Below are 13,633 nucleotides of genomic sequence, written 5' to 3' on the forward strand. Positions count from 1 at the left end.
ACGGCACTAAAAAAAGTGACTTATGACTATTTTTCACACAATGGCTACAATATCCCCATGGTCAGATGATCAAAATTCAGACACTTGGCAACTGACTCATATTTATGACAGTTGCAGTGTCCAAGGGTGACATGATCATCCTTTACAATCTTCTGACAAGCAAAGTCAATGAAGCCAGATTTATTTAACAACTGTTACTAACTTAACTGCAGTGATTCATTTAACACGATGGAAAGAAAGGTTGTGAGCTGTAGTGGCGCAGTGGTTAGAATGCAGTGTTGCAGGCACACTGCATTCTCACTGCCAGGAGTTTGATTCTGACTGGCTCAAGGTTGACTCAGCCTTCCATCCTTCTGAGGTTTGTAAAATGAGGACCTAGATTATTGGAGGCAATATGCTGGCTCTAAACTGCTTAGAGAGGGTTGTAAAGCACAATGAAGTGATATACAAGTCTAAAAGCTTATTGCTATTCCTATTGTAAAATGGGGCAAAAATTAACAACTGTCTTGCTTAGTAACAAATTTTGCACTCAATTGTGGTCATAAGTCAAGGATTACTTGTATTGCCTTCTTTGGAGGTATTTAGACTTGGTGATCACTGGTAGAGATGTTGTACAATGGTCACAAATTTCAGCAGTGGGTAGGGAAGTGGATTAGATTATTTCTTTTTAAAAGCAGGTATTTATTACTAATATAATTTCAAAAATGTATAGAAATACAAATGCTTTTAAAATATAGAAAATATGGGGGGAAAGGGATAGGAAAAATAATAAAATGCAGGTGGATAATTAACAAGGATGTAGTATTAGTTTTGCACATTTGAGCCAGTAAATCAGAAGTGTAACTAAAATCTGGTTTTATCTAAAGCAAGCTCACGTTGCTCTAAATTTTTTTTATCTTAAATGTGTTTTGCTTTCTTTGCTTTGTCTCACATTGCTAACTCCAGAAGGACATCACATGATGGATTTGTATGCAATACTTTTAAGGAGCCTGACCAAGAACATGTCTTCAATAATTGTTACATACCGTACTTTTTTCTCCCTCCTGCCTTTTTTTGGAGGAGACAAGCATACCTTGTATATCTTTGCAGGTGGCTAGATTTCAACACAAAATACGACAAGTTTATTCTTTAATTGACAGAACCCTGTCATAAGCTCTGGAAAATATGATTCATATTTTCATGATCTATCAGAGCTATCATATCATGATAGCTCTGAGTGGCTATGAACCCAGCTAATTGTGGGGTGTTCAATAAATCTTATTTAGTGCTAAAAGATTTTAATTCAGGTCACTTTACCCGCCCGCCAAAAAACGCTGCCCTTCACATTTTCAAAAGAGGAGTCTCTTAAGTGAACCTGTTAGCAATAATTTCTGTATAGTTATGCTCAGTGGTGGGATTCAAATAATTTAACAACCGGTTCTCTGCCCTAATGATTTCTTCTAACAACCAAATTTATACTTCATATTAAATCTGCATTAAAATATTTTAAACGTGGTTTTAGATTCACGATACAGAAGAAGACAGCGAGGGGGAAAGTTTTGCCAGCAGGCAGCGGCAACAGCACCAGCAGCAACGCCTCGACTTTGCTTTAAAGTCAGACAGATCCTGCATAAGGGCTGACGCCATAGAAACAGAGTGGAAGCGCGTTCGTCTTCAGCGAGTCCGAGTGGGAGGGAACCCTTGATGAGGGAAGCTGCTTCTCGGCGGAACGCTATCTCGGTGACACCAGCCGGGAGGGAAATTTTGCCCGGCGGGTAGCGAAGCTGGGAAGGGCTGCTTGTGTCGGTGGAGGGCGCTAAGGCGAGGAGAAGATGCTGCTGGTGCTGTCGGAAGAGCACAAAGAACACCTGGGCTTCCTTCCCCAAGTAGAGAGCTCAGGTAGGAGCACTTCGAGGGGCTTGCAAGGCTGCCTGCCGCTCGCTTTACTTAATGGCTTCGCCCACTCTGGACCTGCGTGGCTCCGGGAATCGCTGGTCCTTCCTCTCGCCCCCCCCCCATCTACCGCGGGGGTAGATGGAAAAGCGCGTGATGGGATGCGCGGAACTCATCCTGATACGTTGAGGCCCACAGAAGCCGTTGCCTGCTTACTTGGGAATGTTCAGTGGGGAGTATCGGAATATTTAGGACTGCGACCCTCAGAGCGCCCTGGATACCTTTGCTCAGCTGAAAATACCCGTTGGATATGCATAGAGCAGAGGTCTTCAAACTTGGCAGCTTTAAGACTTGTGGACTTCAACTCCCAGAATTGGGAGTTGGCTACGCTGGCTGGAGAATTCTGGGAGTTGAAGTCCACAAGTCTTAAAGCTGCCAAGTTTGAAGACCTCTTTCCTTAGAATATGCTTCCAGGGAAGTGTGGCTACCCTCACAGTTTAAATCAGCATTGCCAGCAAAGATGCTTGTAGCAAATAATTGTCCCGCCCCTGCTTTTGTAGTACAATTATTTATTGCAAGTAAGCATAACAATTCTAATACCGTTGCTTTATTGATGCCTAGGGATATGGCCTTCTGTTTTATTTATTTGTTTCCATTTCTATACTGCCCTTCTCCAATAAGACTCAGGGCGGTGAACAGCCAGAGTAAAAAACAGAACATACAGAATTTAAAAAACAGTTTAAAATGATTAAATATTTTTGGCCGTAATTTAAAAACAACCCAATTTAAAATCAGTTTAAAATTTAACTCAAGCCAGCCCAGCTAGTTGAAATAAATAAGTTTTCAGGGCCCGACGAAAAATCCGGAGGTCTGTTATTGTATGTATCTCTGGGGGGAGGTTCTGTTAAGCCTCTTCCATAATGTGTTCACTTTATTTGCTATGAAGACTTACGATTCATTTTGACTTTAAGCTTCAAGAAATAATAGAAACCTATGCTATAATTAGGGATGCGGGGGCTAAGACGCTGAGCTTGTCGATCGAAAGGTCGGCAGTTCAGCGGTTCGAATCCCTAGCGCCGCGTAACAGGGTGAGCTCCCGTTACTTGTCCCAGCTTCTGGCAACCTAGTAGTTCGAAAGCATGTAAAAAATGCAAGTAGAAAAATAGGGACCACCTTTGGTAGGAAGGTAACAGCGTTCGGTGCTCCTTTGGCGTTTAGTCATGCTGGTCACATGACCACAAAGACGTCTTCGGACAGCACTGACTCTTCGGCTTTGAAACGGAGATGAGCACCGCCCCCTAGAACGACTAGCACATATGTGCGAGGGGAACCTTTACCTTTACCTTACTCTATAATTTGACCTATGTTAATTCTGCAGTTTTAATATGAAGGCTTTTCTAAGACAGCTTTAGAACCTCTTGCATAGCTTTCAAGGCCAAAAAGATTATACACAGTGTCTGGAGTACTTTGTTCTGTATCTTCAAGATCAAAGTATATTAAAGTTTTATGTAAATATTTTTAAATGAAGAGCACAGACTATAAATCTAAATAATGATTCCTATGATCTTTACTCATATATCTTAGTATCTTTGTTAAATGTAAATGTTTGCAAACATTCTAAGAGAAAAAATTGTGAAACTTGCAGTTGGTCAAAAATTATGTTGGAAATGACTTTGCCTTAGTTATTTTATTTTGTATTTTACTTTTTTGCAATTAAAATATTTTTACAGTGAAACAAATTATTTAATTTTTCTTCTTCACATAATTGATTAAGATGTTGTTTGATTAGCAATGAAATGAAACATAATTAACTGGTTTCATGTAACAAATTAAGCAATAATCCATAGTTTACAAACTAGTAACTGAGCTTACATACCAGTGGTGGTTATATAATGTGATCAACCAGCTTTTGTTTTTAGGTTCATACAATACATTGAAGAATGGAATAGCTAAATGGCCTGGATTTGTGTAACATGCAGGTGGCTAGTTAACAAAGTTAACTAATCAATCTTAGCAAGTTTGTGACTGCTTCTGCGTTGTGTGCACATAGCCAAGTCTGCCAACTTGCACAATCACTTAGCATAACCTAATCATTATCTCAGATTAAATAAATTGATCTAATCCTCATATTGCAGATTATTAATGTAGCTAGTTTGCAATTACAAATGTTCAGAGGCAGTTCCTGTGCCTGCAGTTAACTCAATTTTATTCATTCAGTAAATTGAACCAAATTAACTGTATAACCTGAGTTCAGATTGCATTCTTTGTGATAGCAATAGCACTTAGACTTATATACCGCTTTACAGTGCTTCATAAGTGGTTTACAGAGTCAACATATTCAGATGGATAGAAGGCTGAGTCAACTTTGAGCCTGGTGAGATTTGAACTGCCAAATTGCAGGCAGCCAGCAGAAGTAGCCTGCTGTACTGCACTCTGACCACTGTGCCACCACATCTCATGTGATGTTTGGGTCATTTTGTGATTTCTTAATTTTTGCGGTAGGGACTTTCCTGGTCACATTAGAGTTTTAGTAGACAGTAATATTAGGAAACACATTGTGGCTGCCAACCCAGAAGCACTTCAGAAATTGCCAAAGCTTCCTCACCCAGGTTCAGTTCTTATGCAGTTTGATATGCAACATTGATAGCGCTAACTCTATACCCAATCGTAGAAACTTGTATAAGTGGAATCATATACAGATTAATATTACCTATACCAACTGATTAAGTATTTAACAATTTGATTTATGTCCACATGTAATTTATGTTCTCATTAGTGAACTAGGTAAAACATACAGAAGTGCTTTATAAAATGCAGGGATGTACAAACAGCATTTATTTTTGAACTGCTAAAGCACTGTGTATTTTCACCCCAGAAAAATGATTCATATAGAGATAGCCAAGATCAGTATTTAAAGCAGCAATACAAGCATTGCAAACCATATGCCTGCTTTAATGTTCCCCAAAGGAGTTGGAAAGCTTCATTTTTTAATATGCTTTGCAAAACCCTATTTGCTATTACTTTCATTCATGCTTGAATTAACCACCCTTCCTAGATTATAACTGCAGTGATAGATCAACTATTCTTTTGGGATGATTGGAATCAATAACAAACTTGTTGCATCTACGTAACATTTGAGCAAACCAAAACTATTTTTTCTTGTTACTTTGCTTATTTTTATCTTTTTGGGGTTTGGGGAAGCCAAAGAATTAAAATGCTGCATAAATGATGATATAATACTTTTATTATAAAGTATGGTATATTAATACTTTTAAGAGGAATAAGAGTTCCTAGATCATATGGCAAGGAAAACAAACCACAGACCTAAAGGTAAATTGGCTAGTTATGCCTGCTGACATGCAGTCGTGGCAGTATTCTGGCTTATCATTTCAAGGAAACATGGTCATTTTGTGATCCAAATAGTGTGATAATCTTTTTATCGTATGACAAATATCATTTATCATATGACAAATATTTCTAACATAATTTTCTGAGGAATTCTGGTTTTCTCAGTTTTAGGCACTCTGCTCTGTTGTTGCTATGTGGCTGTTGCTCCTAGTTAAATATGAAAATTGCCTTAATGTTATGAACCCGAGCCCTGACTTGTTCCTTAATAACATCATCAGAAATCACGGATTCTTTTTAGATTATGGTTATTGAGAGAAGGGCAAGACACACATACTGAACAAACCACAGATGATACCATTCAGGTTTATTTAGCTAACAGAATGAACTATACATAAATGTTTGAGTATTGTGCATTAGTCTAATATTTATTCCCAAGCCAGAATTTTTTACACTCTAGTTCACTGTTATATGGAAAATTTATAAGTGAAAAATAATGATTGAAATTTTACTCTGGCAGGCCATAATGTTTTGCTACTTTCTTTTATTTGTTCATTTCTGCCTACATTCATTACTCTCTAAATTTCCCTCTGTAAATTCAGAAGCAGATTCATAATTTGCCATTGATAGAGATATGTTGTATTCAAATGGATTACTTTTAAAGGAGGCTCTTCTATGTCCCAGCCATAATTCCATTATGGTGTTTCTTTTTTCAGTTGTCAATGAATTTGGTCGTATTGCTATTGAGTTCTTAAGAAAAGGCACAAACCCTAAAGTCTACGAAGGAGCAGCAAGTAAGTATGTTTCTGGCTATAAAAGCAACAGACAAAAATAGATGACATATCTATTATTGATCTATTGATGAGAAATAATGATGTTAACCCAATAAACAATTAATGTGAACTAGGGATAAGATTTGTATCTTGGTCCAAAATATACTGCTCAAAAAAATAAAGGGATCACAAGCAGAAGACAAGATATCATGAACATGATATGTCATGTTATAGAGATGTTACATATGGTAAACAAGCATGTTTTCCATAGGCTTGGAATATTTGACATAAAGCATATAGGCATGTTATTCGCAGTTTGCGTTCTAAGCAGTAAAGGTCTGCCTTTCTGATGTACTTATTCATTTTATTTTCTGATAATTCATGAAAAATGGAAAAGTTAGCTTTAGAAGAGCTCTGATCTCTAGTCGACGTTCATAGGAATTTCAGTTGATATTGCAAACCGAAGATCTTTTCCTGCCTCTCTTTTCAATCATTGTTAATCATTTACATGAATAATTCAAGAGAGCTTGCTTTTAATAAATATATTTACATTTTCAACCTAAATTATGTTTTCTAGCTATATATTATGATTTATTTTTATGATGTTTCCTTTATTGGCCATTTATATGTTGTATTTCTGTGGACTTATTCATTTTTTAGGAAAACTTAATGTTAGTAGTGAGACAATTCAGCATGGAGTAGAAGGATTAACATACCTTCTCACTGAGAGCTCAAAACTCATGGTAAGTGGTTACACAATGTATTCTATTTAGAGAAATAAGCATATACTTCAGATTGTTTTGTGGGGGAGAATTAAGAATGTGTCACTCCTACGAAGGTGTGGTGTTTCAGATGAAAGTTTAAACATTCCTCTGGTTTTGGTGCATTTACTATTTAGCTATTAACTTCTTCCACCTATTCAGGTTTCATTGACTTTAAGAGCACTTATTGATGATTACCTGCATAGTTTAAAATTTTTCAATGCTCATTTCTACTGACCAATCATATTTCATAGTGGGAAATGTAATCTTTGGAACAAGAAATACATTTGGAGCAAGGAAAAATGTAATAAAAGCAAATGAAAATTTAAATGTTCTGCATTTTACTACTTTTTAGATATCTGAAATAGATTTTCAAGACTCAATACTTGTATTACAATTTCCCGAAGAACTGAATGCCTTATTACTTCAGCTCTATCTTGACAACAGAAAGGAGATCAGGAATATTTTGAGTGAACTAACACCAAAGTTTCCCAGTTATCATAATCTGGAGTGGAGACTAGATGTGCAGGTAAGATTACAAGCATGAATTCACTGATTCATATCAGCTTCAGTATGAACCAAATTTGTTTATTGATTTCAAATTAGCAAATATTCATTTTTTCCAGAAGATAGAGGTAGCAGCATTATGAAATCATGTGTTTTGTCATATAATTATTCACAGAAGTATACAATAAAGTGAACTGTATAAGTTATCCATTTATTCATTAGGATAATGCAATTTGCACCTTTAATCTATTCACATTAAGAAAATACTTCTATAAATTTCCATCATTCCCAGCTTACTAGTGCAATAGTATATCCTGCTGTAGGCAAATTATTGAAATTTTATTCAAATTGCCTCTTAGTTTGCAATAGAAAATTTGGAATAAACGTTGGCCATTTTAAATGGTAATGTAATAAATTATTCAAAGCAGCTTCATGAAAGTTTAAAGAAAATTAAAGGTTCCAGTGAGAATAATAAAAAGTTATGTACACACTCTAGTCAAATAAAAATCAGCCACTAAACTGTTTAGCAGCCCATTCTTGAAATTAGAACTAGGGTAACATATTTACAACATTGTAACATAACACATACCATAAAAGTGTGCAGGTGTGTTTTGGGAAGGAGGGATTATCCAATTGACAGGCCCCATTGAAATCTTTCCTACAAAGGTAGTGTAAGAGCTTCACATGGGAGCCAGTTTGGTGTTGTGGTTAAGGCACCAGACCAGGAACCACGACGCTGTGAATTCTAGTCCCACCTTAAACATAAAAGCCAGCTGGATTACTTTGAGCCAGTCTTTCTCTCTCAGCCCATAACGTCAGGGCTGGCTTTTAGGAGACAAGCTAGTTGTTGAATTCCTATCATAATCAATAAATCAACACTTGATTGATCTGAAAAAAAAGTATTGTAGAACCTGAACATGCATGAAGAGCACTAGGCTTGAAAGCGCACGCACACACATGCACACACACCATTTTTTTTTTTTTAAATTTAATTTATATGCCGCCCTTCTCTGGAGACTCAGGGCGTCTTACAATGCGCTGAGCAATAGCCTTCATTCCTTTGTATATTTATACAAAGTCAGCTTATTGCCCCCACAACTGGGTCCTCAATTTACCTACCTTAGAAAGGATGGAAGGCTGAGTCAACCTTGAGCCTTGCTGAGATTCGAACCTGCAGTAATTGCAGGCATCTGGTCTTAATAACCAGCTTAATAACAGGGTGCCTTAGACCACTGTGCTACCAAGGCTCTTCAATTGAAACAAATTATGTAATTCAAATTCAATGGATGTTTGGATTTAATAGGCATTCCCTCCCAAATGGAGGGAATGCCCAAATAATTGACTTTTTAATATAACCCAAATTGGATTATTTTATAAAATAATTCAGTTGCCTTTTTATTAAATGTCAAAAGTGTGTTAGATTCCAGAAAAAGGAATCACAGTATATTCTGGTTGCCTTAGTTATCTATGAGGTTTTAAAGCAACCAAATAACTGCGGAGAATAGGCTGTAGTCCCTGACTTACAATCACAAGTGAGCCCAAAATTTCTGTTGCTAAGCAAGGCAGTTAAGTGAGTTTTGCCCCATTTTATGATGTTTCTTGCCACAGTTAAGTGAATCATGGCACTTGTTAACTTAGTAGCATGGTTGTTAAGTGAATCTGGCTTCTCTGTTGACTTTGTCTGTCAGGAAAAAGGTGATCACATGATCCTTGAAATACATGTCAGTTACCAAGCATTCAAATTATGGTCACATGTCCACAGGGTTTCTGCAATGGTCAAAAGTGTGAAAACTGTTATTAGTCAGTTTTTTTCAGTACCGTTAGAACCTTAAACAGTCACTAACCAATTGATTGTAACTCAAGGACTATAGAGGTAGTCCTCAACTTACAACCATTTGTTTAGCAACTGTTCACAGTTAACATGGCTTTGAAAAACCTGATTTATAGCCAGTCTTCGCATTATGACCATTGCAGCATCACTACAGTTATGTAATCAACATTTGGGGGCTTGGCAATCAATCAGCATATGTTTATGACAGTTGCAGCATCCCAGGAGCGTGTGATTGCCATTTGTGATCTTCCCAGCTGGCTTCTGACAAGCTAGATCTGTGATGGCGAGCCTATGGCACGCGTGCCGAAGTGGCATGCAGAGCCATCTCTCCGGGCACACAAGCCATCACCCGTTGCTCTTTTGGGTTCCAGGGTGCCGGCCAGCATATGGGAGCACTGGAAACCGATAGAGCAGCCGCCCAGTGCACATCTGCCCGCTGGGAAGATGACCTTCCAGTTTCCAGCACGCACATGCACACTGGACAGCTGATCTTTGTACATGCATGCACGCCAGAAACTGGACGATCAGGTGACCGATATGCATGCATGTGCTGGAAACCAGAAGATCATGTTTCCTGGATCTTTTGGTTTCTGGTGCGCACACGCTCCTGTTTCAGCACTCAGTGGCAAAAAGGTTCGCCAACACTGAGCTAGATCAATGTGGGAAGCTGGATTATTTTAACAAATATGGCAATAGAGAATCTAAAATCAGGTGTGACTCACTTAACTGCCTTGCTTAGCAATGAAAATTCTGTTTCCAATTGTCCTAAGTCAGGACTACCTGTAGTAAGGCAATGGAAAAAAACATAGTCTACAGATGTGCAAAAACCCTACTTTACATCTGCCTTCTTGCGCGTACAATATTGTACACAAATGAATGCCCAAACTAATATTTAGTTCTGGTTGAAATTTTCAAACTGCAGTGAATGAGTATCAGTAAAACTGGAATATTCAGTAATAATGAAGAAACAGGTATGTACTGTAACAAACTTACATTTTTGTAACCATTTGCTTTATGACTGCTATGAATATGGCTGCTCTTAATTCATCCTTATATTTATCATTTTTTCCATCTCACAATTTAAATAGCTTGCCAGCAGAAGTCTGAGACAACAAATTAAGCCAGCTGTAACTTTGAAGCTACACCTTAATGAGAATGAAAATCAAACGACAAAAATACTACAAACTGATCCTGCCACATTGCTCCATCTAATTCAACAAATGGAGCAAGCATTGGGGGAAATGAAAACAAATCATTGCAGACGAATAGTGCGCAACATCAAATAGTGTTTTCATTACAGTAAATCTGCATAATTATAGGAAGCAGTGCATCTGGACCAGTCAGAGCAGTATTCCAAGGACATAAAACAATGTTTACTGGTTGAAGTTGATTGGGTACTATGTTGATAATGTTGCCGGATGCAAGTTAGAATAACTGTCAGAAACTTTAATCATGCATAAATAGTTCATTATGTGAGCTTTTTCTGTTCTATGTATAACATACAATGATTTTTGACCAATTTTTTCTTTTTCCAATCTTTAAGAATAAAACACATATATTAACATTTTATATATTTTTGGACTTCAGACTTGTTTCTTACAGTTACTGTATTATTCTTCAGCAAATTACTGGTTAAGGAAATAGAACATTTTGTCATGCTGTAACTGTCAACTGATATTGTGTAAAAAGCAATATTACAATCATCTATTCTAAAAATTACTTCATTAAAACAAGAATGTTCACACAAGTTACTTTTGTTTGTATATTCACATGTGCATACAGATGCTTTCAGAGCTTACAGAAGAGAAAGTATAAATCAGAGCAAATAATGAATCCTTTAAAACAATTGTTGTCATGAATGTATACATTATTTTAGTGGAAGTTGTCACTAGTTTGTGTTTATTTTAAATATTTGGTATGGAGAAGTTCCAGGTACCCAAAGTCTCTGTCTTCTCCAGATACAAGAGAAAAATTAATCAAGGGGCCTTGGGCTGAGAACTTGGCAAATACTGGACAGGCTTGTGTTAAACAAATTAATAGTCTGATTTGGGTATTGAATATGATGGCTGATTTTAGGGTTTAAGATGGGAGAAAACATTTCTGTCCTTTTCTAAGAACATACAAGGCTTATTCCTCATTATGCAATATGTCCAGTCTGTTTCCCAAGCTGCTCACTGCCTTTCCAGGTTATAATCTTCATCTTTCAGGGGGGATGATGGAGGCAGGTCTTGAGAATATTATTTGGGAAGAGTTTGATCCTGTGACTCCCAAAGACGTGGACAGGATACTGGGCAGTGAGCACGGCCACATGTTTATTGGACCCGTGTCCCTCCTGATTGGTACTGGCCTCTTGGGAGGTTACACGAGGCTGGCTCCAGGGGATTATTAATGCTTCCTTGAGTGAGGGTGTCTTCCCCGCCAACTTGAAAGAGACGGTGGTGAGGCCTCTCCTCAAGAAGCCTTCCCTGGACCTGGCAGTATTGGCTAATTATCGTCCAGTCTCCAACCTTCGCTTTGTTGCGAAGGTTGTTGAGAGTGTGGTAGCGCGACAGCTTCCCCAGTACCTACATGAATCGGCTTATCTAGATCCGTTCCAGTCAGGCTTCAGGCCTGGGTACAGCACGGAAACGGCATTGGTCGCATTGGTTGATGATCTCTGGAGGGCTCGGGACAGGGGTTGCTCCTCTGTCCTGGTCCTATTAGATCTGTCAGAGGCTTTTGATACCATCGACCATGATATCATGCTGCACCAGTTGGAAGAGTTAGGGTTGGAGGGCACCGTGCTGCGGTGGTTCTCCTTTCTCTCTGACCGGTCGCAGTCTGTGTTGGCAGGGGGGCAGAGGTCGACCCCGAGGCCCCTTGTATGTGGGGTGCCACAGGGGTTGGTCCTCTCGCCACTTCTGTTCAACATTTATGTGAAGCCGCTGGGTGAGATCATCCGTGGTTTCGGGGTGAAGTACCATCAGTACGCTGATGACACTCAGCTGTACATCTCCACCCCAGATCACCCCAATGATGTCCTTGAAGTGATGTCCCGGTGCCTGGAGGCTGTACGGATCTGGATGGGGAGAAACAGACTCAGGCTCAACCCATCCAAGACCGAGTGGCTGTGGTTTCTGACGTCCCGATACAGTTAGTTGGTGCCATCACTGACTATTGGGGGCGAGTCATTGGCCCCCACAGAGAGGGCTCGCGACTTGGGTGCCCTCCTGGACTCACGGCTGTCTTTAGAAGAGTATTTGACGGCTGTGGCCGGGAGGACTTTTTATCAGGTCCGCCTGATTCGCCAGTTGCATCCCTTTCTGGATCGGGACTTGTTAAGTACGGTTACTCATGCCCTCGTCACTTCCCGCCTGGACTACTGTAATGCTCTCTACATGGGGCTCCCCTTGAGGAGCACCCGGAGGCTCCAGCTGGTCCAGAATGCAGCCACATGGGTGGTTATGGTAGTGACGTGGCGCCCCATGTGACTCCCCTCCTGCGCGAGCTGCACTGGCTCCCAGTGGTCTTAGAGCGCTCCATGGCTTAGGACCGGGGTACCTACGAGACCGCCTTCTGCCACCACTACCCTCTCACCAACCAGTACGCTCCAATAGAGGGGCTTCTCAGGGTGCCGTCGGTCAAACAGTGTCGACTGGCGGCCCCCAGGGGGAGAGCCTTCTCTGTGGGGGCACCTGCCATCTGGAACGAGCTCCCCCGGAGATACGGAGGATCCCGGATCTGCGCACTTTCCGCCATGCCCTCAAAACATTCATATTCCAGCAGGCTGGTCTGGCCTAACTTCCCTTTTAAATTGCTATTTTTAAATTTGTCTTATAAATTGAGGTGTTTTAAATTTGTTTTTGGCCAAAGTATTTAATGTATTTTAAATGGTTTTTAACGTTTGTACTATGTGTATTTTATCTTTTGGCTGTTCACCACCCTGAGTCCTTCAGGAATAGGGCGGTATATAAATTTAATAAATAAATAAATAAATCTTAACTAGCATGACTCTTCAGTGAAAACTTGTTTAAAAATTAACTTGGTTAAGACAGGATAGCAATATAATCATAGATACATTTACTTAAAATTACCCCCCCCACCAAATGCTCAGTTATTCCTAAGGAAGTCTGTTAGGGTTGCAATCCTAAAAATATCAGTTGAATATTCCTGACTAGGTAAGTTATAAAATTAAAATAATTGCATATTGGTTTTTATTTGGCAGACTTCCCTCTACTGTAATTGTACTGACCTTCCTATTAGACATCTAACCTATCACAATTAAAAACAAATCAATTCTATTTGCTCCACATGTTAAATTTGGCCAGTTTTAAGCTTCATTAGGGTTTTTTATGGTTTAACCTTACTTATCTGGTAAGTATCATGGCTGAGCAGATATTTAAATCTGATTCTAATTTAGGTTTAACTACTGTGAGTGCTGAATAAATAGTATTTTAATTGCTATGTTGCCATTTGCTCTCATTCATCAGGTTTTTTTTTAAAAAAAAATTGAATTCTGATGAGCCATAAAGTCTCAAGTGAATATTAAAGTACATATGATGGCA

General features: G+C 38.9%; 1 protein-coding gene across 1 annotated transcript; it reads left to right on the forward strand.

Moving 5' to 3' along the window:
- Window positions 1–1,731: 1,731 nt before the first annotated feature.
- On the forward strand, window positions 1,732–10,836 carry COMMD2 (COMM domain containing 2). Its single transcript, XM_070945582.1, has 5 exons — window positions 1,732–1,878; window positions 5,934–6,011; window positions 6,651–6,733; window positions 7,107–7,280; window positions 10,178–10,836. Exons 1-5 carry the CDS (start codon window positions 1,812–1,814, stop codon window positions 10,373–10,375), a joined length of 600 nt encoding a protein of 199 aa, XP_070801683.1. The 5' UTR covers window positions 1,732–1,811; the 3' UTR covers window positions 10,376–10,836.
- Window positions 10,837–13,633: the final 2,797 nt, after the last annotated feature.

Source organism: Pituophis catenifer, unplaced genomic scaffold (genome assembly GCF_029215685.1).
Source record: "Pituophis catenifer annectens isolate HBS135680 unplaced genomic scaffold, rPitCat1.0.hap2 SCAF_6, whole genome shotgun sequence".
NCBI classification, from domain to species: domain Eukaryota; kingdom Metazoa; phylum Chordata; class Lepidosauria; order Squamata; family Colubridae; genus Pituophis; species Pituophis catenifer.